Below are 19182 nucleotides of genomic sequence, written 5' to 3'. Positions count from 1 at the left end.
GAAGTCAACGTTTCTGGCATTTGTTAAAAGAATGAAGACAGTACTCTATTATCTATCTATATATTAAAATTTTGTTGCCCAAAGTTGACTTGCTGATTATAAGGCATTCTTCATTTTAAGTCCTAGAAGGTCTTCTGCACCAGAGGTATCCAAAGTGCCACTCTCCAAAAGTTGTTGGGGAACAGCTCCTATCTTCCCTAACCTCTGGCCAAGTTGAATGGAGCTGATGCAACACACAACTTGTAAAATTATTATTTTTAATCCTTAGAAAAATCTACCTCCCAAAACTCTGCCAAACTCTGCTCCAAACCCACAAATGTCTGTCAAACCTCCTTTCTTAAAATCTAACTCTCCTCAAAAGTTGGTGCAAAGGCTCCTGGGATTTCAATACATTCTGCGTGTCATTTTTGCCCTTTTGCACCATTTCCAGGTTTGAATCAAATTATTTATTTATTTTTCGTGGCAGCACACATCAACATAGTTGTGTGTGACTCAAACATGCATAATGGGGAATTGCCTGTACTTATTTTCCCCTAAAGAGTCAACTTTATGTGGATAATATAGAGCACCCTGGTCCTATTCTTTTGAGCACATGGCAGGAAAGAAGGTTTCACATTTTTCTCAGTGATGCAACTTACACACTTGCTTATGACTAGTGCATTTCGGTTTATCTACAGGGTGAGTCCTTTAAAAGAGGCCCCGTGGATACAGAGTACACATGTTCCACGGGGCCTCTTTTAAAAGACTCATCCCTGTTGCAAGCTCCTTTCAGTGCAGTGTTATTTGTCTGAAATGAGATACAAGCATGGTAATACTGAATGTGATGATATCCATTCCCATCTTAAATTCAACTAGACATTGTCAAGAAATAAATGGAGAAAAACATATGAGTGATGATCAAAGTGTCATGTGGTTCTGGCCCATAGGAAGGGTTTCAAATGTGTTTCTTTTCCTCTAATCCAAGCAATAAATATATAAATATTTATATACATATAAATAATGTGTGTGTGTGTGTGTGTGTGTATATATATATATATATATATATATATATATATACATTAGTTTCCCTCCATCAATATCTCAGTTATTGAAAGAAACAGGACAGAATGTTTTGTAACTCCAAGAATTCATCAATTCATACAATGTTGCACTTTGATTCAAGAACATTCTTACTTGCGTTCACCATGACATTTACTTTACACACCCATGCAGAGAGCCAGGGCTCATTCAACAACAGGGCATTCCCAAAACTGCCTCCCCAATGGATCATACTTGGTTAAACCAGTTGTTCCAGGTTATGGCATCTTCATTGATGGTGAAGGCTGTGTCTGGAACAGCCTCTGGATCCACACTCCCCACTTGCACCCTGTGAAAGGTTTGGTTTGAGGAAACAATCCAGTTGATAAAATCAAATCCAGCTAGTAACTGCCCATTATGATCAAAGGCAATTTTGTCACCAGCACTGTTGTTAAATGAAACACGTCTCAAGAAATGATGGAGCTAGATGGAAAAGGAAAGAGTTTAGGATTTTCAGACGAAGGTCTAATGGCAGCAGACTAAAGGTTTCCTGAACAGTTTTGAATAGGGGATGACATAAGGATTTGATTTCTCAGCATGTTAACTAAAGAGAATGCACTGGGAAGAAGAACCCAGAAAGATTTTAAAGTGGTTGGCTGAAACGGTAGGTCCAAAGGCAGGAAGAAGAATGGGAACTAAAGAAAGGGCGGCTGCCATCCCAGCTACAGATTGCTATTTACAATCCACGGGTCTCAAGGAAGGGTTCTGATTTGACTTATAACTCACAGCTGACATCAACAGTCGGCTGCTAATAACTCAGATATGTCGACATGCAATCAGAGAAGCTAATTAAAAAGCCCCCCCACCATACTATACAGCAGGAATAGCTAACCATTTTCAGTCTCATGGGCAACTTTACTAGGGCTGCAAGCCAGTGGTGAGTGAGACTAAGGACAAAGCGTGCAGGGTGAGAGTCAAAAGTGGGCAGGGTAACTTTGTACATTAGGCAACATGCCAGCCATGCAAAAGTCTTTTTACATTCAACTAATACATGGGTAGGCAAACTAAGGCCCGGGGGCCGGATCCGGCCCAATCGCCTTCTCAATCCAGCCCATGGACGGTCTGGGATTCAGCATGTTTTTACATGTCAAATGTGTGCTTTTATTTAAAACGCATCGCTGGGTCATAGGAATCTGTTCATTTCCCCCCCAAAAGTATAGTCCAGCCCCCTACAAGGTCTGAGGGACAGTGGACTGGCCCGCTGCTGAAAAAGTTTGCTGACCCCTGAACTAATACATTAAAAGACTGAAGGAAAGTATGGGGTAGGGGCAGTATGGGGAGTGGCTGGAGGACAGAGTTTCAACAAGGGAATCACGTGAGGGGTGAAAAGAGAGGAGTTTCTTGAGTGTTTGGAGATGAGGGAGAAAGTAAATGTGTGCACAAGAAGAGTTTGGGAGATAAATTACTATACTGGGTAGGCCCTATTTCAATATCTAAAATATTATACATTGCCATAGGAGCATATTCAGGAGGACAGTACCTGCCACATCTGTTGTTTCTGAGGCTTCAGTCGTCCCTCCTGTGCTATTTTGCTGTATTTGACTCTGTATGAGGTCATGGCATGTAAAGCATGGGCCACAGCATGGACAGCATTGTAGATGTTGTAGCTGTGGCCAGTTATGCTTGTTTCAAAAAATGGTGCCGGAAGACTGTCAATATTCTCTTCCCCTGTGCAAATATTCCCATCTGCCTCAGTGTTTGGGAATACACAGGCAAAGGCCTGCTGCCAGAAGTCCCTGATAAAACCATCACCTTCTGTGCTAGAAGGATTTTTGCTCTCAATATATGGTTTGAATTCTAGTAGTTCACTGCTGTGAATTGTGAAGGCGAGAGAACCATGGATTATTTCTGTGTTCCAGTCTCTTTGATAGAGAAATGATGTGAGTTCCATCTGGGCTGTCATAATCCACACTTTACCACTTAGTAAATTTGTTGCATTTTTCTGTTCCGATAAATATGGGAGCCATCTTAAATATACCATGGAGTTACACTCTCCATAGAACACTACTACATTGGTTTTGCTATCCATGAGTTTGTCATGTATTTTTGCTCCCCATGTTAGCAGGTCATTAAGTTCAGTGTACGTAATTTTCATAGGAACTCTTTCAATGGAGGCAAAACATATACCATTCTGGGAAAACAGTGGAACTGCAATTTGCAGAAACCTTTCTCCATTATCATTATCCATTGCAGCGATTCCAATCCATGTCCACCTGAAATGCAGTAATAAAGAAAGAATCCCTGTGTACTGAAGGGTTTCCTCAGGGGTCATTTTGTAGAAGGAAGCTCCTGTGGTTTTATCTTCCATCTCTGGAGCAGAGCCATAGAGAAGCTAAGGGGAAATTTGAGAAGGGTGACACTAGTAGTCACGTTTAAACAGTATATTGAAGAACTCAGATTACAAAATGCATTAAGATACACTGTTTGCAACAGACATGGGAATGTTATTACAATATGTTAAAGATGGGATGCTTCATTTTTATGCTAAGGTTGTCAAGTTGGTTTATATTGGGGGTAGAAACATCAGTGGGGACTGTTTCTCCCCAGACTTCCTCTCTGTCACAAATATTTGACCTTAGCAGTCAGAGGCAAAAGATTTTCAAGAAAGATTAGATGTGTATGGGTGTAACGATGTACACTTTAAAATCAACCAAATTTCAGTTTGGGTCATATCTAGAGCTTCCTTCATTGTTTGATGATGTGTGGTGTAAACTCAGAAGAAAGGATATTCAAATGGCTTCTCACATTACGTTTTGAATTAGAAGATCAGTAAAGAAATACTTCTTCCAGGTATACTAGATCTCCTTTGTTTTATTTTATTTATCTTACACGCGGGTTACATAATGGGTCATGCTTATAAAACCAAACATGTGCATAGTTAAAACACATTGGGGTCTGTGGCAAGTGGCAATGCAAAAGTCATTTTCCCCAGAACCCCAGCCCCTTTCTACTCCCTTTTTAATTGTGTGTTTGTGTGTGTGTGTGTGTGTGTGTGTGTGTGTGTGTGTGTGTGTCTATGGTCCAAGTGTAACAAATAAGCCACAAATAAAATAAACATATATGTGCATCCATGTGTATGCATGCAGACACACACAATAAACACACACACAACTACATATGTTTGATTGTACTGATATTTTAATCTGAACTTTTAAAATATGTTTTATATGAGACCCCTGGGTATAGGGCAGTATATAAATTCAATAAAGAAGAAGAAGAAGAATGGTTTGGGTCTTTACCATTATTTTAATTGTGTTAGGATACCATTGGCCTTATGGAATAAGCTCCCATTCATAAAAGGGATATAAATGGATAAAAATTATTTGAACATCAATAAACACATAAATGTTACTTTTTTGTAGACATGCTATAATGCTTATGTATCTCACCCATCGTATTATTTGAAATTCAAGGATCTGAGGGGCATTTAAAAGGATTAAATCCCATCGTCTGCACATCCATATAGGCACATAATCCCTACCTGTGGAACCTTATATATATGCAGGATATCTGCCACAAGACCAGAAATTCGGTAGTCCAGTCCCCCGATCACTGCTGTTAGATTACTTTGGATGCCACATATGTAGTTGGGAACAAACCTCTCTGGTGTGGACATAAGTAGCATTGTGGCATGGTAGGTCTTCTTAGAATTGAAATAGCTGTCATGGATGTGGAAGCCCAAAGTGACATTGGGTAGTATCTGAGGGTTTTCATTTATCTCCTTTACTGCATACGCCAAGGCCAAGATGTGCTGGTAATTCTTTGTCACTACACTATAAAAATAGTTGCATTCTGCATCAAAAAATAAAGCTAATTCCGCTGTGTCCTGAACCTTCTTCATTATATTATTCATCATAGAACTTCTATTCCAGGCAGCTAGTAGTTAAAGATTAGCAATGGAGACCTTTTATACCTATCCACCTGAACAAGGATCCATGAGAGGGAACTTATAGGTTCTGCCTCCAGAGGGGATGGTTTTATCTAGGACAAAGTTATATATGAGGCTGTGCCACAGATTGACATAGTGTTTGAAGTTCCATTTGCATCCCCCCCTTCATTACCAAGAGCAATCTCAGAGTGGTAATGATATAATAACGATATTAAAATAAAATAAATCAAATAAAAACAATTTAACAATCAACAGGACATTGTTTTATGTTCTGGTGATTTATTCTTACTGCAGCTGCTAACAGTCCAAATTGATGGGTGTGCTTGTGGTGCCTATGCAAAATGAACCAGGCACAGACTAAGGCATATGCTGTATCTATCTGGAGAAATTAAGCTCATCTGTTTTCCAGTGTCACTTGAAGAATGAAGGTTCTTCAACTCAGAGAGCTGTCGAGTATCCCTCAAATGGCTGCAAGGCTGAACTCAGCAGAGACACAGCCAAACATTTTCAGAGCTCAGCTTAAGAACACAACTGATTGGTACATAGGGAATGTACGCTAATATGAGTGAGAATATAAATTTGAGTTTACTAATAGGAGCCAGGAACATTCAAATATTAATACACACATACATGTATTCCAAATTCTCATTTTACATTATATGTCTCTATCACCTACTTTCTTACAAAGACATTTTTGGGGAAACAGAATTATACCAGAAAAGGAAATGTAATATAGCCAGCAAAAGAGGATATATTTTAAGACCAGGAATCAGGAATATATGAAGGTGGTTGTGAAACTTGTGGTTGGAATGATTCCCATAATGTTAAAATGCACGTCCTATGTACAAAGAAACAAATGTTGCAAGAATTCAGAGCCTTAAGAGAAACCACAGATGACCTCTGAGCAACACAGAATCAGTAGAAGAAATAACTGAAATGAGGAGAAAGAAAATGCAGAAGTGAAATAAAATATAAAGGCTTAAATACATTTCACCCTGACTTTCTCCTGTGCAGAAAATAAGTGTTTATTTCCTTCTACTTTCACTCATGATCATGATCTGTTTTAGTTGTTTTTAAGAATGTGTTTTTGGATTATTGTGACCTGCCCTGGGACCTTATGGGGAAGGGTGGATAATAAATCATCATCATCATCATCGCCCATTGTTTTCAGAATAAACTGTTAGGCTTTGTCTTGCCAGGTACAAAACACAAGGATAAAAATATAAGCAAATTTTCCCGTCCTTACAAAAAGCTATCAAGCAATCCTGGTGGGGGATCTTCAGTGAAAGATAATAAATCATTCACGAAACCACCATAAGTTGCAATGCCACCAATGATAACGTCTCCTGGCTGATGGTACATGTGTTGTGGATAATGTGGACCACGAACCTTACATTTCACAGTATGAGCTTTACATAGCATCTGAGAAAAGAATACTATGAACAAGACCACTAAAACAACCATCTTCTTCAGTAGAAGGGCAACTTCCCCTTCTACATGCAGATTTTCTAAACTCAGAGTGTCTATGCTTAGAGATTCCTCTAATGGTAGTTTGTTCACAGATCTAAATCTTGAGTCATGTAATGCAAAAGTATCAGAGAATAAACCTTTAGATCCTGGCCTTATTCCAGTTCCTACTCTTATCTCTAAATAGTACCAGGCATATTTATAACATTCTTCTTAATCATTGAAGTTTATTTTACTCGTGGCCACTGAAACTCCACCAGAGATTAATATTGCAATGCTTCCGATAACTGAAGAAGAAGGAAATCAAACATTCAGATATGAGGATTCCCTATGGAATGCTGAAGAAAACATGTTTTTCACAGCAGAACAAAAGTTTTCACTCATGATTAGCTTGGAAGAAATTGATGATTATGTTTGGAATGAATAACAAAGAAGGGGGACACCAGAAATATTAGGCTGCAATCTGGAACAATAAAACAAATTATAGAAGCTTGATGACAATGCGGGCCTCCTTGAAAAAACAACATTGAGTGTTGTAGTCTGTGCAAAGAGACATGAACTCATTCCCCACCCACTGCTTGTACATCACAACATATCACAGCAATTACTTGCTTATGTCTCCCTGTCCCCTCCTGTCCCTACAAAGAAGGGAAGGGCACAAACCACCTCTTTTTAAATTATTGGAAAAGGAGGGTAAAATCCCCTCTCCCAGTTAAGCACACTTTGACATATATCACAGTGCTGATGTTGGGGGGAAGTGTGAGAGAGGCAAACAGGGACTGACTGCACATATCTTCCTCTAGGTATTGCATTATTTGCTAGCACTAAAGCAGCCCAATATGTCCACATGGATTCCCAGCCCCATTCAGTTCTCTGAAATAGGTTTTATTGCCTAATATTCTTGCTGTGCTTCTGCAATAATAATAATAATAATAATAATTTTTTATTTATACCCCGCCCTCCCCAGCCAAGGCCGGGCTCAGAGCGGCTTACAAGCAATAATAAAAACAAGATGAATGATTACGAACTTAAAAACAAAAATAAAATACAACATTAAAATAATGGAACATTAAAATATTAAAATGTAGCCTCATCGCAGGAGGAGAAGGAAAAGAAAGAAAAGAGAGAGAGAGAGAGAGAGAGAGAGAGAGGGAGGGAGGGAATCAAATTGGCTGCAAGCCAAAGGCCAGGTGGAACAACTCTGTCTTACAGGCCCTGCGGAAAGAAATCAGATCCTGCAGGGCCCTGGTCTCATGAGGCAGAGCGTACCACCAGGCCGGAGCCAGAGTTGAAAAGGCCCTGGCTCTGGTCGAAGCCAATCTAACTTCCTTAGGGCCCGGGACCACTAGGGTGTTGTTATTTATGGACCTTGAGGCTCTCCGTGGGGCATACCAGGAGAGGCAGTCCCGTAGGTACGAGGGTCCTAGGCCGTGAAGGGCTTTAAAGGTCAAAAGCAGCACCTTAAATCTGACCCTGTACTCCACCGGGAGCCAGTGCAGCTGGCTAATGTGCTCATAGGTTTTTTGTCTTGCAGGTTTCCCAATAAACCCTACTACCTGTAACTATATTTATATGAAAATGCTCAATAGCATGCACATGTTGCACCATAAACTAATGTGAAACAATTAAAAGCACAGGATTATCTATCAAAAACAGTTCTGTGCCTTATGCTTCTACTTGGTGTGAATTGTATTACGTGGCATTTCTCTCTCCCACCACTGGCTCCCACTTGCACTCCTGAATGGTCTGCAATGCTATTCCCTTCTAGTTGCCAAGAGTATACTTACACGGGAGCTGAGGTTGGTTCCTGTTCAAAAGCAGAATTGCAGTATTTCCAGTGACTAAACAGCTGCACAGGTGACCAACGAAAAGGGTGCTGATGTCACGAAGCCACTGAGACCTGCAGGCAGATCCAGAACTTGCTAGTGACAAGTGCTGAGCCTGCCTGTAGGGAAATATTGATTCAATTTTCCAATTCAAGTTTTCAGCAAGGGGGAGTTGTATAAAAAACTTTATGTGGGAAAAACATTTACAAATATATTGCAGATCAAACACACATGTCCAGCTTTCAAATCATCATAAAAGACAGGGGTATTCAAATTCTCCCATCTTTTTACTTAATGAACTGCTTCTGACTGTTCAACTCAGGCTTCAACACACTAACATTACATTTGGGGGAGGGAAGACATTTACTTCTGGCAATTCCTGCAGCCAAACTGGTGCCAAATGTACTGTTTTGCTTTCCTTTGTAATACCTCAGCAAGGCCAAGAGGGGCTCTTGTCATCTGGACAGCCCAGGACTTCCACATGAACTGCTCAAGATTGATTTTTCTATTATTATAACCATTTAAGCATGCAACATACAATACCATAAACTACCAAGGCTGTGTACAACATAATAATAACCACCATGTCATCACTACAATATCTGAGTAACAACAAAAACAAAAACAAATACTTGAACAAAGATAAGTCCAGATTGCAAATTACAGTTAAGGAAAGAGATTTATTAAATTCTTCAGTGTTTATTCCTTATGAGTTGTTCTCTGTTGTTCAACTCAGGTTTAAACACAATAATGTAACATTTGTGGGAAAAGATGCAGCCCAGAAGCCCAGCACAGGAAGCTAAGATAGAGAAGATCTCCACAATAACCATGTATTTCCCCTTTGTGCTGAGATAAGTTGGCACAAAGGATAGCCACACACTGCAGAAGACCAACATGCTGAAAGTGATGAACTTGGCTTCATTAAAACTATCAGGTAGTTTCCTGGCAAAGAAAGCCACTGTGAAGCTGGCAATTGCCAGGAAGACCATATAGCCCAGGACAATGTAAAACATGGTCACAGACCCTTCATTACATTTCAGTACAATTTCATCAACCATTGAGTGCATGTCTACATCTTGGAATGGGGGAGAGGTCACCAGCCACACAGTACAAATGCCAGTTTGAATAAGGGAAAAGGAAAGAACAATGCAGGTGGCCAGCTTTTTCCCCACCCACCTCCTCATTCTTGATCCTGGCTTGGTTGCCATGAAAGCTAGAACTACGGTGATGGTTTTTGCCAATACACAAGAAACAGCCACTGAGAAGATGATGCCAAAAACAGCTTGTTGGAGGAGACACGTCAACTTCTGAGGTTGGCCAATGAACAACAATGCGGAAAGGAAGCAGAACAGGAGGAAGATGAGGAGAGTGTAGGTGAGGTCCCTGTTGTTGGCAACAACGATGGGAGTGCCATGGTGCTTCATAAATGTCCCCAGCACCAGAGCTGTGATCAAAGAAAAGGAAAGAGCAATGCAACCTAAACTGAGCCCCAAAGGTTCTTCATAAGACAAGAAGGTTACAGTCTTGGGAATGCATGTATCCTGATTCTTACTTGGGTACTTCTCATCTGTGCATTTAATGCAGTCATTCATATCTGAAACAGGAAAAGACATAAGCCTTCTTTCTGCATTACCTGAGTGTTGAGGTCTAATGTAAAAATATATATTTGCAGGGCTGTACATATAATCACAGCTGCAAAGTAACACTGTCTTTTGCTCCCACTATGTTGATCATAGCATGATTTAGAATTCATGTGTGAAATAGAACCTCACACACCAGTAATATGTGAAAAGGGCTATGGTATTGATCTTACATAAAACCTTAATAATATGCCTAAATGGTTCCTTTCAATGTTGTATAAGTTGACCCCTACATCTGTGATTTTCCTATTCATACCAGTAGGTGTTCCTCTTATGTTTATCCCAACTTTCCAATCCGTTAAGTTATTTATGGTAAATCAGTACCAACAGGGCATGTGCACAAATAGTTTTATTGGTTTTTTGTTTTTGTTTTTTAAAAAATCCCTCAGAATTGAACAAAACCAGAAAGCTGCACAAGTATACCACATTAAAACAGATATTTAACTGTAGTTTGTTTCTGGAGATTTCTGGTTTTTCACAAATATGGGAGCTCATAGGAAATATATTCAGGAACAGTGGAAATAGGAGCACAGCCAAAATAGAAAAAAATCAGTTTTAAATTATCAGTTTACATTTTTAATTTTAACATGCTATGTAATAGACTGTAGAGGATTTTTTGTGTGTGGTTTGCCTGTGCAGTTTTCTGGTTCTGTGTAAATCTGAGGGAGCAACAAAAAAAATACACCACTAGTTCCATTCAGAAGCACACCAGAAATAGTTTTGAGCATGACTAGAAACCAAATGAAAGTACTAACGAATAATGGGTGTGGAAAGAGGAGTAACAGAAAGTGACAACATATCCACTCATCACCAAACCATGAAAACAAATAGTCTGTGACCCAAGTGAAGCAGTTTGGAGCCTGATTTTCCTCACCGTATTGAATCAATCCCATATAAATTAAACCGGAATTTGCAAGGGGAAAACATCAAGCTTGGAGTAGCCTGATTGTAAAAATGTGTCCCTACACAAATCAAATTGGAATACTGAGAACAGAAAACACCCAGTAGCATCAGATCAATGCAATTCTGGGCTGCATCAATAGGAGTATTGCATCTAGATCAAAGGAAGTAATAGTGCCACTGTATTCTGCTCTGGTCAGACCTCACCTGGAGTACTGTGTCCAGTTCTGGGCACCACAGTTCAAGAAGGACACGGACAAACTGGAACATGTCCAGAGGAGGGCAACCAAAATGGTCAAAGGCCTGGAAACGATGCCTTATGAAGAACGGCTAAGGGAGCTGGGCATGTTTAGCCTGGAGAAGAGGAGGTTAAGGGGTGATATGAATGCCATGTTCAAATATATAAAAGGATGTCACATAGAGGAGGGAGAAATGTTGTTTTCTGCTGCTCCAGAGAAGCGGACACGGAGCAATGTTTCCAAACTACAAGAAAAAAGATTCCACCTAAACATTAGGAAGAACTTCCTGACACTAAGAGCTGTTCGACAATGGAATTTGCTGCCAAGGAGTGTGGTGGAGTCTCCTTCTTTGGAGGTCTTTAAGCAGAGGCTTGACAACCATATGTCAGGAGTGCTCTGATGGTGTTTCCTGCTTGGCAGGGGGTTGGACTCAATGGTTCTTGTGGTCTCTTCCAACTCTATGATTCTATGATTCTATCATTCTAGGTATACTTACTTACCCTCCTTGTCTGATATTTTCCCTTCTGGACATGGGATGCAATTGTAGCAGCAAAATGGTTTCCCTTCTTTCACTTTCTTGCTAGAACCAGGATGGCAGCTCTCACTGCATGTAGAAAGTGGCTGGGCCTAATCCATAAATGAGAAAGCAAAATAATGAGCTTGGAATCTTTAAATTTCATGGGCCTTTCCACTTCTTTTTGCAATGTTCAGCAATTTCAATCACATATGCACCGCACCTTACATGCAAATTAAAGTACAAATTCCATTCCATCATAGACACACAGAAGGAAGTGTTTAAAGACCTCCTGGTAGCTTTGTATGATAAGCTTAGGAATGAGGCTAACAGCAACACTGGAAACAGATGCAGAATTAACATGATTGTTTGTTAAAGAACTAGGTTGTACTTTGAGAGAATACTAACATTAATCTTTAGTCTGGGCTCTTATATGTTTGGTGACAGTTTTGAAAAGATACAGTTACTGACACTATTCTCTAAATCACTTCCACCCTAAATCTCTGATTGGATCCTACCTGGTTAAACCAGTAATGCCATGTTATGGCCTCTTCATTGATAGTGAATGCTTCATCTGGAGGAACTTGCAGATCCATCCTCCCAATTTTTATTCTGTGAAAAGATTGGTTGGATGAAACCACCCAGTTGATGACATCGAATCCAGCTAGTAACTGCCCATTATTATCAAAGGAGATCTCGTCCCCAGCACTGTTGTTGAATGAAACATGTCTCAAGTAGTGATGGAGCTGGATGGAATAAAAAGGAGTAGGGTTTTCAGACTGATGTCTAATGGTAGCAAGAATGCTTTCCTGAAGGGTTTTGAGCAGGAGGCAACTGGTGAAATATCTGCTAACCATTTATCACTGAGAGACAATAGTAAGGATCACTATGTTATTAAGTAAACTGATAAGAATACACGCTGCTCATATAATAAGGGAAAAAAACATCTCAAACAGATCATTTTATGGTATTTTTTAGCAAAACATCCTCCTCCCATATTTCAAATCAGTTTTTCTTCTCAAAAATTTAGAAAATATAGCTTTCAAAATGTATGCCCAAAGAGCTCCACAATCTGTTCAAGCATAAATAACTCACCACACAACATTTCTGTTGCTTTTTTAGCTGCATCTCACCTGTATGGTTAGCCATATTCTGCCCCGTGAATAGGCCCTATACCTTCTAGGAATCAACATTAACCCTTCTTTCCCTATGAGCATTACCTTATATCTATTTGACTGTAATCCACCCCATTATATCCACAAAGTGCGGGGAATCAGTGGCAAGGGAGAAGGTAACAGCATACCGTAAAGACATAAGAAGAGCCTGCTGGATCAGGCCAGTGGCCATTCTAGCCTAGCATCCTCTTCTCACAGTGGTCAACTAGATGCCTGTGCAAAACCTGCCTTCCATGCCTACATGAATTTTTCAGATAAAATGCCGAACAAAATCTGGAGCTAGCAGGCTGGTGCAAGTCAGGTCAAACAGTGTGTGACACCTATCATAACAACACCCACCAATTCCCAAGGCCCCAAGTTTGGTCAAATGAATTTGGTACCTGAGGCAGAATATTCCAGGAGTACCTTTCTGTGGGAGTAAAAATATAACAGTAAGAAATTATGCATTGTCACGTCAAGATGTTCAAGCCACTACCTGCCATTTCTCTTGATTCTGTAGTTTCATTCTCGCTCCATCCAGATTTGCACTGTGCTTGACTCTAGATGAGGACATTGCATGTAAAGCATGGGCCACAGCATAGACAGCATTGTAGATGTTGTAGCTGTGGCCTGTCATGCTCATTTCAAAGAAGGGTTTTGGAAGGTTCTCTAGCTTCTCCTCCCTACTGCAAATGTATCCATCCACGTTACCTACATCTGTTTTTGACAATGTGCAACCAAAGGCCTGCTGCCAGAAGTCCCTGATGAACCCATCTCCTTTAGGGATGGAAGGATTTCTGCTCTCAATAAAAGACTGGAATCCTGGTACATCGTTGGAGTGAATCTTGAAGGCTAGCGTACCATGGATTATTTCTGTAACAAAATTCCTTTGATGGACTGTTGATGTAAGCTCCATCTGGGCTGTAAGAATCCAAACTTTCCCTCTTGGTATGCCTGTCTCACATTCCTGTTTTGACAGATATGGAAACCATCTCAAATACATCATGGCATTTGATTCTCCATAAAAAACCACTATGTTGGCTTTACTATTCATGATTTCATTATGTAATTTACCTCCTCTTTCCAGGTTTTCATCAATTTCATTGAAAGAAATTAACATGGGGATTCTTTCTATGAAAGCAAAACAGACACCACTCTGAGAGAACAGTGGAATGATAATTCGCAAACATCTTTCTCCATTGTCAGTATCTGCGACTACAACCCCAATCCACACCCATCTAAAATGAAGAAGCAAAGAGAGTATCCCTGTATACTGAAGGGTTTCCTGAGGGGTCATCTGGTAAAAATCAAGCCCTGGAGTTTTATCATTCATCACTGGATTCGAACCATATACCAGCTAAAAGAAAAAGTAGAAAGGGAAAAAGAGACAGTTATAGTCATTTTCAAGATGTAGTTTCATATGCTCTGATCACTCAGTACAGTGGCTAAGACACAAGGTTTACAGCAAGTGGTAAGGTAAGTGGATATCATTGCCTCTTATCATGATAGGGGACTAGTCCTTTCACAGGTACATTACATCAGCAGGTAGTACTATTTTTTTTTCAAAATTAAGTAAATGGTTTCCATTGTTAATTCTTTGTTGGAGTGTAGTTGGACTGTTGTTGCTGCACTATCTCTGGATGGTGCTGAGGTGGGTCAAGGTGCAAGCAAACTCAAGGCAGAATGGACACATCAGTGTAAAGGGCTTCTTATGCATCTGCACAGTCTTGACATTACCACCACCCAGGCCTGTCCAAATAAGGCACAGTGATACTGGTCCTGGGAGGATGGTTCCACCCTACTGCACTAGTTGCTATCTGCAAAATTACTTATACTATACTATGGCATATGAATATTGTGAGATGTGTTTTTCTGGGACACGGATGTCTATTTGATGGAATTCCTCTCCTAGAAAGGCTTGCCTTACAACAGCTCTCATGTACCTCATTCTCAGTATGAAGTTTTTTCAATGCAAGGAAGGATTCAATGCTAATAATAATAATAATAATAATAATAATAATAATAATGTAAAAAGATGTTTCTTCTTAACTACAAGGGCAGGAGCAAAGAGTAAAATGAAACACACATACAAATTTATACAAAAAACAACAACAAAAAACCACAAGACCTAACTTTCTTTGTCCTGCAATTCTATGCTTTATCATTGCTTGGGTATTTTGCTGTCTATAATACTTCTTTCATTGGTTTACCATGTCATAAGTCATAAATATGGGTTTAATAGAATATCAACCTCCCTCTCTCCGACTTGCAAAATAAATCTGGAAAGACAAAAGCCGCATGAAAAAGTATTGCATTCCCATACTTTCAATATACACAATGGCAGATTATCCCTACCTGTGGAATCTTATAGATATCCAGAATATTTGCCACAAGAATAGAGATTTCAGAATCCAGTCCCCCAATGACCGCTGTCAGATTATGCTGGATGTCACAGACGTAGTTGGGGGAAAACCTCTCTAACGAAGATAAAAGTAGCATTGTGGCATGGTAGGTCAACTTTTCATTAAAATAGCTGTCATATATGTGGAAGCCCAAGGTGATATTGGGTAAGATCTGAGGGTTGTCATTGACCTCCTTTACTGCAAATGCCAAGGCCAAAATATGCTGATAATTCTTTGACACTACACTAGAATTAAAATTGCATACTGTATCAGAATGATATTTCACACTTTTTGAAAAACCAACACCACTATCTGCATTTTCATGTTGATAATGTTTGATCGCAGTCTTCTAGAGAAATCCTAAAGTCAAGATTCTCTGGCTGGAGAAGGTTAGGGTTACGAGGACGTGGTCCTCCAATAGCAGAGAAGAACTCATCTGTGACAAACACCTATGCTATGCTCATGAACATGGACATGGATGCATACAAGAGCTGTTCCACAAGCAGTTGCCAATTTTAGGCTTCAGAGCAAATCCATGCCTCCAGTAGTTCCCAGGCACCTTTATCTTCAAAGAGCCAATTCAGGATTGGGCCCCTCCTTGAGAGCAGTCAGGAGCTGGAATAACTACATTCATGCTGATTGGAATGGGGAGGCTTAAAAAAGGAAACTACATGTGGGAAAGATGTTAATCAACACGTACAAAGCTACAGCCTTGGTTGGTGGAAGCCCACCTCATCACACTTAATCATTAATGTTCTTAATGAGTTGTATTTCTTGAGACTCTCATTAGGGTTAGGTTAAATTTTCAATCATGCATCCATGTTGCAGAGACGTGTTATCAACATGAGTATTTTATGATAGCTTGTGCCTGACATCACAACATACCATGTGGATGTTGCCCTGTGTGGATTACAGAATCTAGAACAACAGTGCCATCTATCTGAATTATTGCTGAAGGTTTGTGTGGATTTTGCTTTCTGACAGTCTCACACAGTATATTATTTATGGCAGAGCTGTTTATTGTCCAAGCAGAAGAGTAAGCTTGTGGCGACTATGTGTAAATGGAATCAACTATGTGTAAATTGAATCTATAGTAAGGCATATGCATACACCTAGAGTCCTCCTATCACTTCCTATAGATGAGGAAAATGGAGAGCAAATGTACAATATTGCACACTTCCCTTCTTGTGCTTGTATAAGCCATTGCTAAACACCCTCCAGTAGAGTGAAATTCCTCAGTCAACGCAGCTATACTTAATAAACAGCAAGGATGAGCTTCTTGGTAACATGAGTTAAACTGCTTTGGGCTAAGAAAACAGAATCCAACAATTTCAGAACATAGAACACTAAACATTTTGTGAGTCACCTGTGAGTTATATCATAAACTTTATTCAAATGTTATTCCAAGGTACAAATATACATTTTTCAAAATAGGCCTTTATTTACCTACTTTTTTATGAAGTTATTTTCTATGAAAAAGAATTATATGAGAAAATGGAATTTAACAAAGCAAGCAGGAATATATCTGTTTTCATATCAATTCAGAGGAATGAATTTAGTTGATGGCAGCTCCCACAAGTCAAAATATTCTTGTATTTTACATCACATGGAATAAGCAAATTAAGATAAAATGCAGATATACAAGAAGCAATTACCACTGAGTGATGTTTCCAGACAACATCCAAAAATCAGTATTGTTTAACAATCTTTACATTAACATATATACCATTAGAATGTGCTGAAGAAAAAATGGGTGCTGTAAGAATGTAAGCAGAAGTGAAATGTGAGTCTAAGAAACAGAAGGGAATTTTTTTGTAACTGACAGGAGAAAGAATTATAAAAAGCTAAAAGAAAACGGAGTTGAAAGAAAGACTATTACTTTAGGAAGCTTAAATGTATTCCACATGTCTTCTTCCTTTGAAGAAATTGAAACCCTCCCTTCAGCTTTACTTTAATTCCATCATTTTTTTCCTACAGGCCAAGCTGATATACCTCTGCATATATGTTGTAGCACTAACACTGGTCTTTTCAGAGGGAAAGACATGGAAATGAAAAAAACAACAAAAAAAGTCTTACATAAACTCTTCAAGCAATGCCAGTGGTGGTTCTTCGGTAAAGGCTGTTAAGGTTTTCATGAAGCCACCATGAGTTGCAATGCCACCAATGATGAGGTTTCCTTGCTGATGGTATATGTGTTGTGGGCGATGTGGATGGGAAACCCTACATTTCACATTTTGAGCCTGGCATACCTTGTGCGGAATCATTGCCAGCATTAAGACCACTAAAACTATCATATTCAGAATGAAGGAAATCTTGCCTGTACATAGATGATCCTTTGCTTTTCTACAGCCCTATTGTTAGAGTTGTCCTGATGAAAACCATTGACTTAAATGGTACATTCTCGCAGATATAAGCCTTGAAGTATGAAATGTAGAATATTGGAAATCATAGTATCAGACCCAGACACCCATCCTAGCTCTAAATGCTGCTGGATTTATTTATAATATACCGTCTTTGCTGTTAATTTTTCTCATGGTTGCTGAAAGTTCAAGGAGGACTGGGTGAGCAGCAGACTCAGTTACATGTTTTTAATAATTTAGAGGAAGGTAATCACCAGCTCAAATCCAGGGATTCCCTGTGGAATTGCTGAAGAAAACATGTTTGCTGCATCTGAACAGACTTGTTGACTGCGGTATGGGTTGTGTGGCTCCACTGACAGAAATTCCACATTGGGTCCTGCCCACGTGCTCAGGGGGCCCAAAAGTCAATGCTGAGGTGGAAATTGCTTGGGAGAGAAAAGAATATGTATGAATATGATGAATTGTGGTGTGTAGTAAATAAAATCACAGAGTCAGAGGTCCATCAGTAAAAGGAAATCTTTTACTAAAGGTAAAGGTTTTATTACAAAAAACTTCAGGGGAATAAAAACTTCAGACGTGTGAGGTACAAATAAAAGTAAGAGAGAGAGAGAGAGAGAATCACCAGCTCACTGAGCACACAAATTTATCTCTCCTGTCTCACTGTGACCAAAACAATATCTGCAACAGAAATGAACCTTCTAGAATTGTGATGAACTATGGGGCTACTTGTGTGTAACCACTTGCACTCTTAGAGATTATTAATCAGTTTCAAAACTGTCCCTCTCCACGCAGCCCTTGGTGCATGGCTGCCTTAATCGCTGGCAGAATCCGTCAGTGGGCGTTTCCGGAATTTCTTCCAACATAAGAGTTCTTTGACAGAAACTCTACGCCTAGATTCTCTACGTGACAGCTTCCTGCGCAAAGTGGGCGTCCCAAGAGGAGGTCCAGAGCTCTCCCCGCTGTTCTCACTGGAAGCGTCTCGGAGCTGTTCCTCCGACTCTGTTTCTGCTGAAACTTCCCCTCTCCCCCTGCTGGTTCCCTCCTCAGCATCCGAGGGTCTCCCAGCATCCTGGAGCCCCTCCACCACTTGGAGCTCCGATGGCAGTTCCCTGACAAGAATCTTCCAGCATTTTCCAGTTCCTGCCCTCAAAGACTTTAGCAATGACAGAATACTGTGGAAATTCCTAAAAAGTATGGAAGCTGGCTGTGTGGCAATGGGTGGCCTTTGGGGTAGGTTTTGATGGCATTTCTAGAGCTGTAGTTGCGGAGCCACAAGGAGAGAACGGGGTAGAATGTGATAATGGGGGGAGCAGGCCGGAAGTTCTGCTGGTTCAAGAAGAAGAATAGGACCAAAAATCATGCATATATATCACTCGAGAGCTGCTTGTTTCAGGAAGGAACCCCTGGCATTACACACATAATAATAGAATATATTAAGAATGACATAGGCATAGTATTATTATTGCATTGATGATAAATATATCTGTGGGGTCTACTAATTGCAAAGTTTATTGACAATTTCCTTATCAGCTGCTACAAATTCAGAAGAAGCCTATACTCTTCAAAAATTTAAAAAGCAGCTTCTGGATTTATTATTCTATTACTAGAATAATTTATATTTCCAGTTAAAAAACAGAAATTACCAAGGTAGTGTGCAACATAACTTAATTAATTATTGAATAAATACAAGGTCATCTCAACAGTATAAAACAAA

At 39.7% G+C, this 19182-nt stretch overlaps 2 protein-coding genes across 2 annotated transcripts in view; both read right to left on the bottom strand.

Moving 5' to 3' along the window:
* Window positions 1-11600, bottom strand: part of LOC307201818 (vomeronasal type-2 receptor 26-like) — a 33268-nt gene extending 21668 nt beyond the window's left edge. The window contains exons 1-2 of the mRNA XM_079951272.1: window positions 11535-11600; window positions 2558-3409 (exon numbers count right to left, since the gene is read on the bottom strand). Of these exons, the coding sequence (XP_079807398.1) occupies window positions 2558-3385 (828 nt within the window). The 5' untranslated portion in view covers window positions 3386-3409; window positions 11535-11600. The remainder of the gene's footprint in view (window positions 1-2557; window positions 3410-11534) is intronic.
* Window positions 8149-17433, bottom strand: LOC307201611 (vomeronasal type-2 receptor 26-like; the record flags this gene model as incomplete). The annotated part of the gene is made up of 7 exons (XM_079950890.1): window positions 8149-9853; window positions 11539-11665; window positions 12071-12298; window positions 13203-14063; window positions 15062-15353; window positions 16559-16577; window positions 17358-17433. 7 exons carry the CDS (start codon window positions 17431-17433, stop codon window positions 8952-8954), a joined length of 2505 nt encoding a protein of 834 aa, XP_079807016.1. The 3' UTR covers window positions 8149-8951.
* Window positions 17434-19182: the final 1749 nt, after the last annotated feature.

Source organism: Podarcis cretensis (genome assembly GCF_951804945.1).
Source record: "Podarcis cretensis genome assembly, chromosome: 13".
Classification (NCBI taxonomy): Eukaryota; Metazoa; Chordata; class Lepidosauria; order Squamata; family Lacertidae; genus Podarcis; species Podarcis cretensis.
This window is presented reverse-complemented; position numbering and strand designations above follow the sequence as displayed.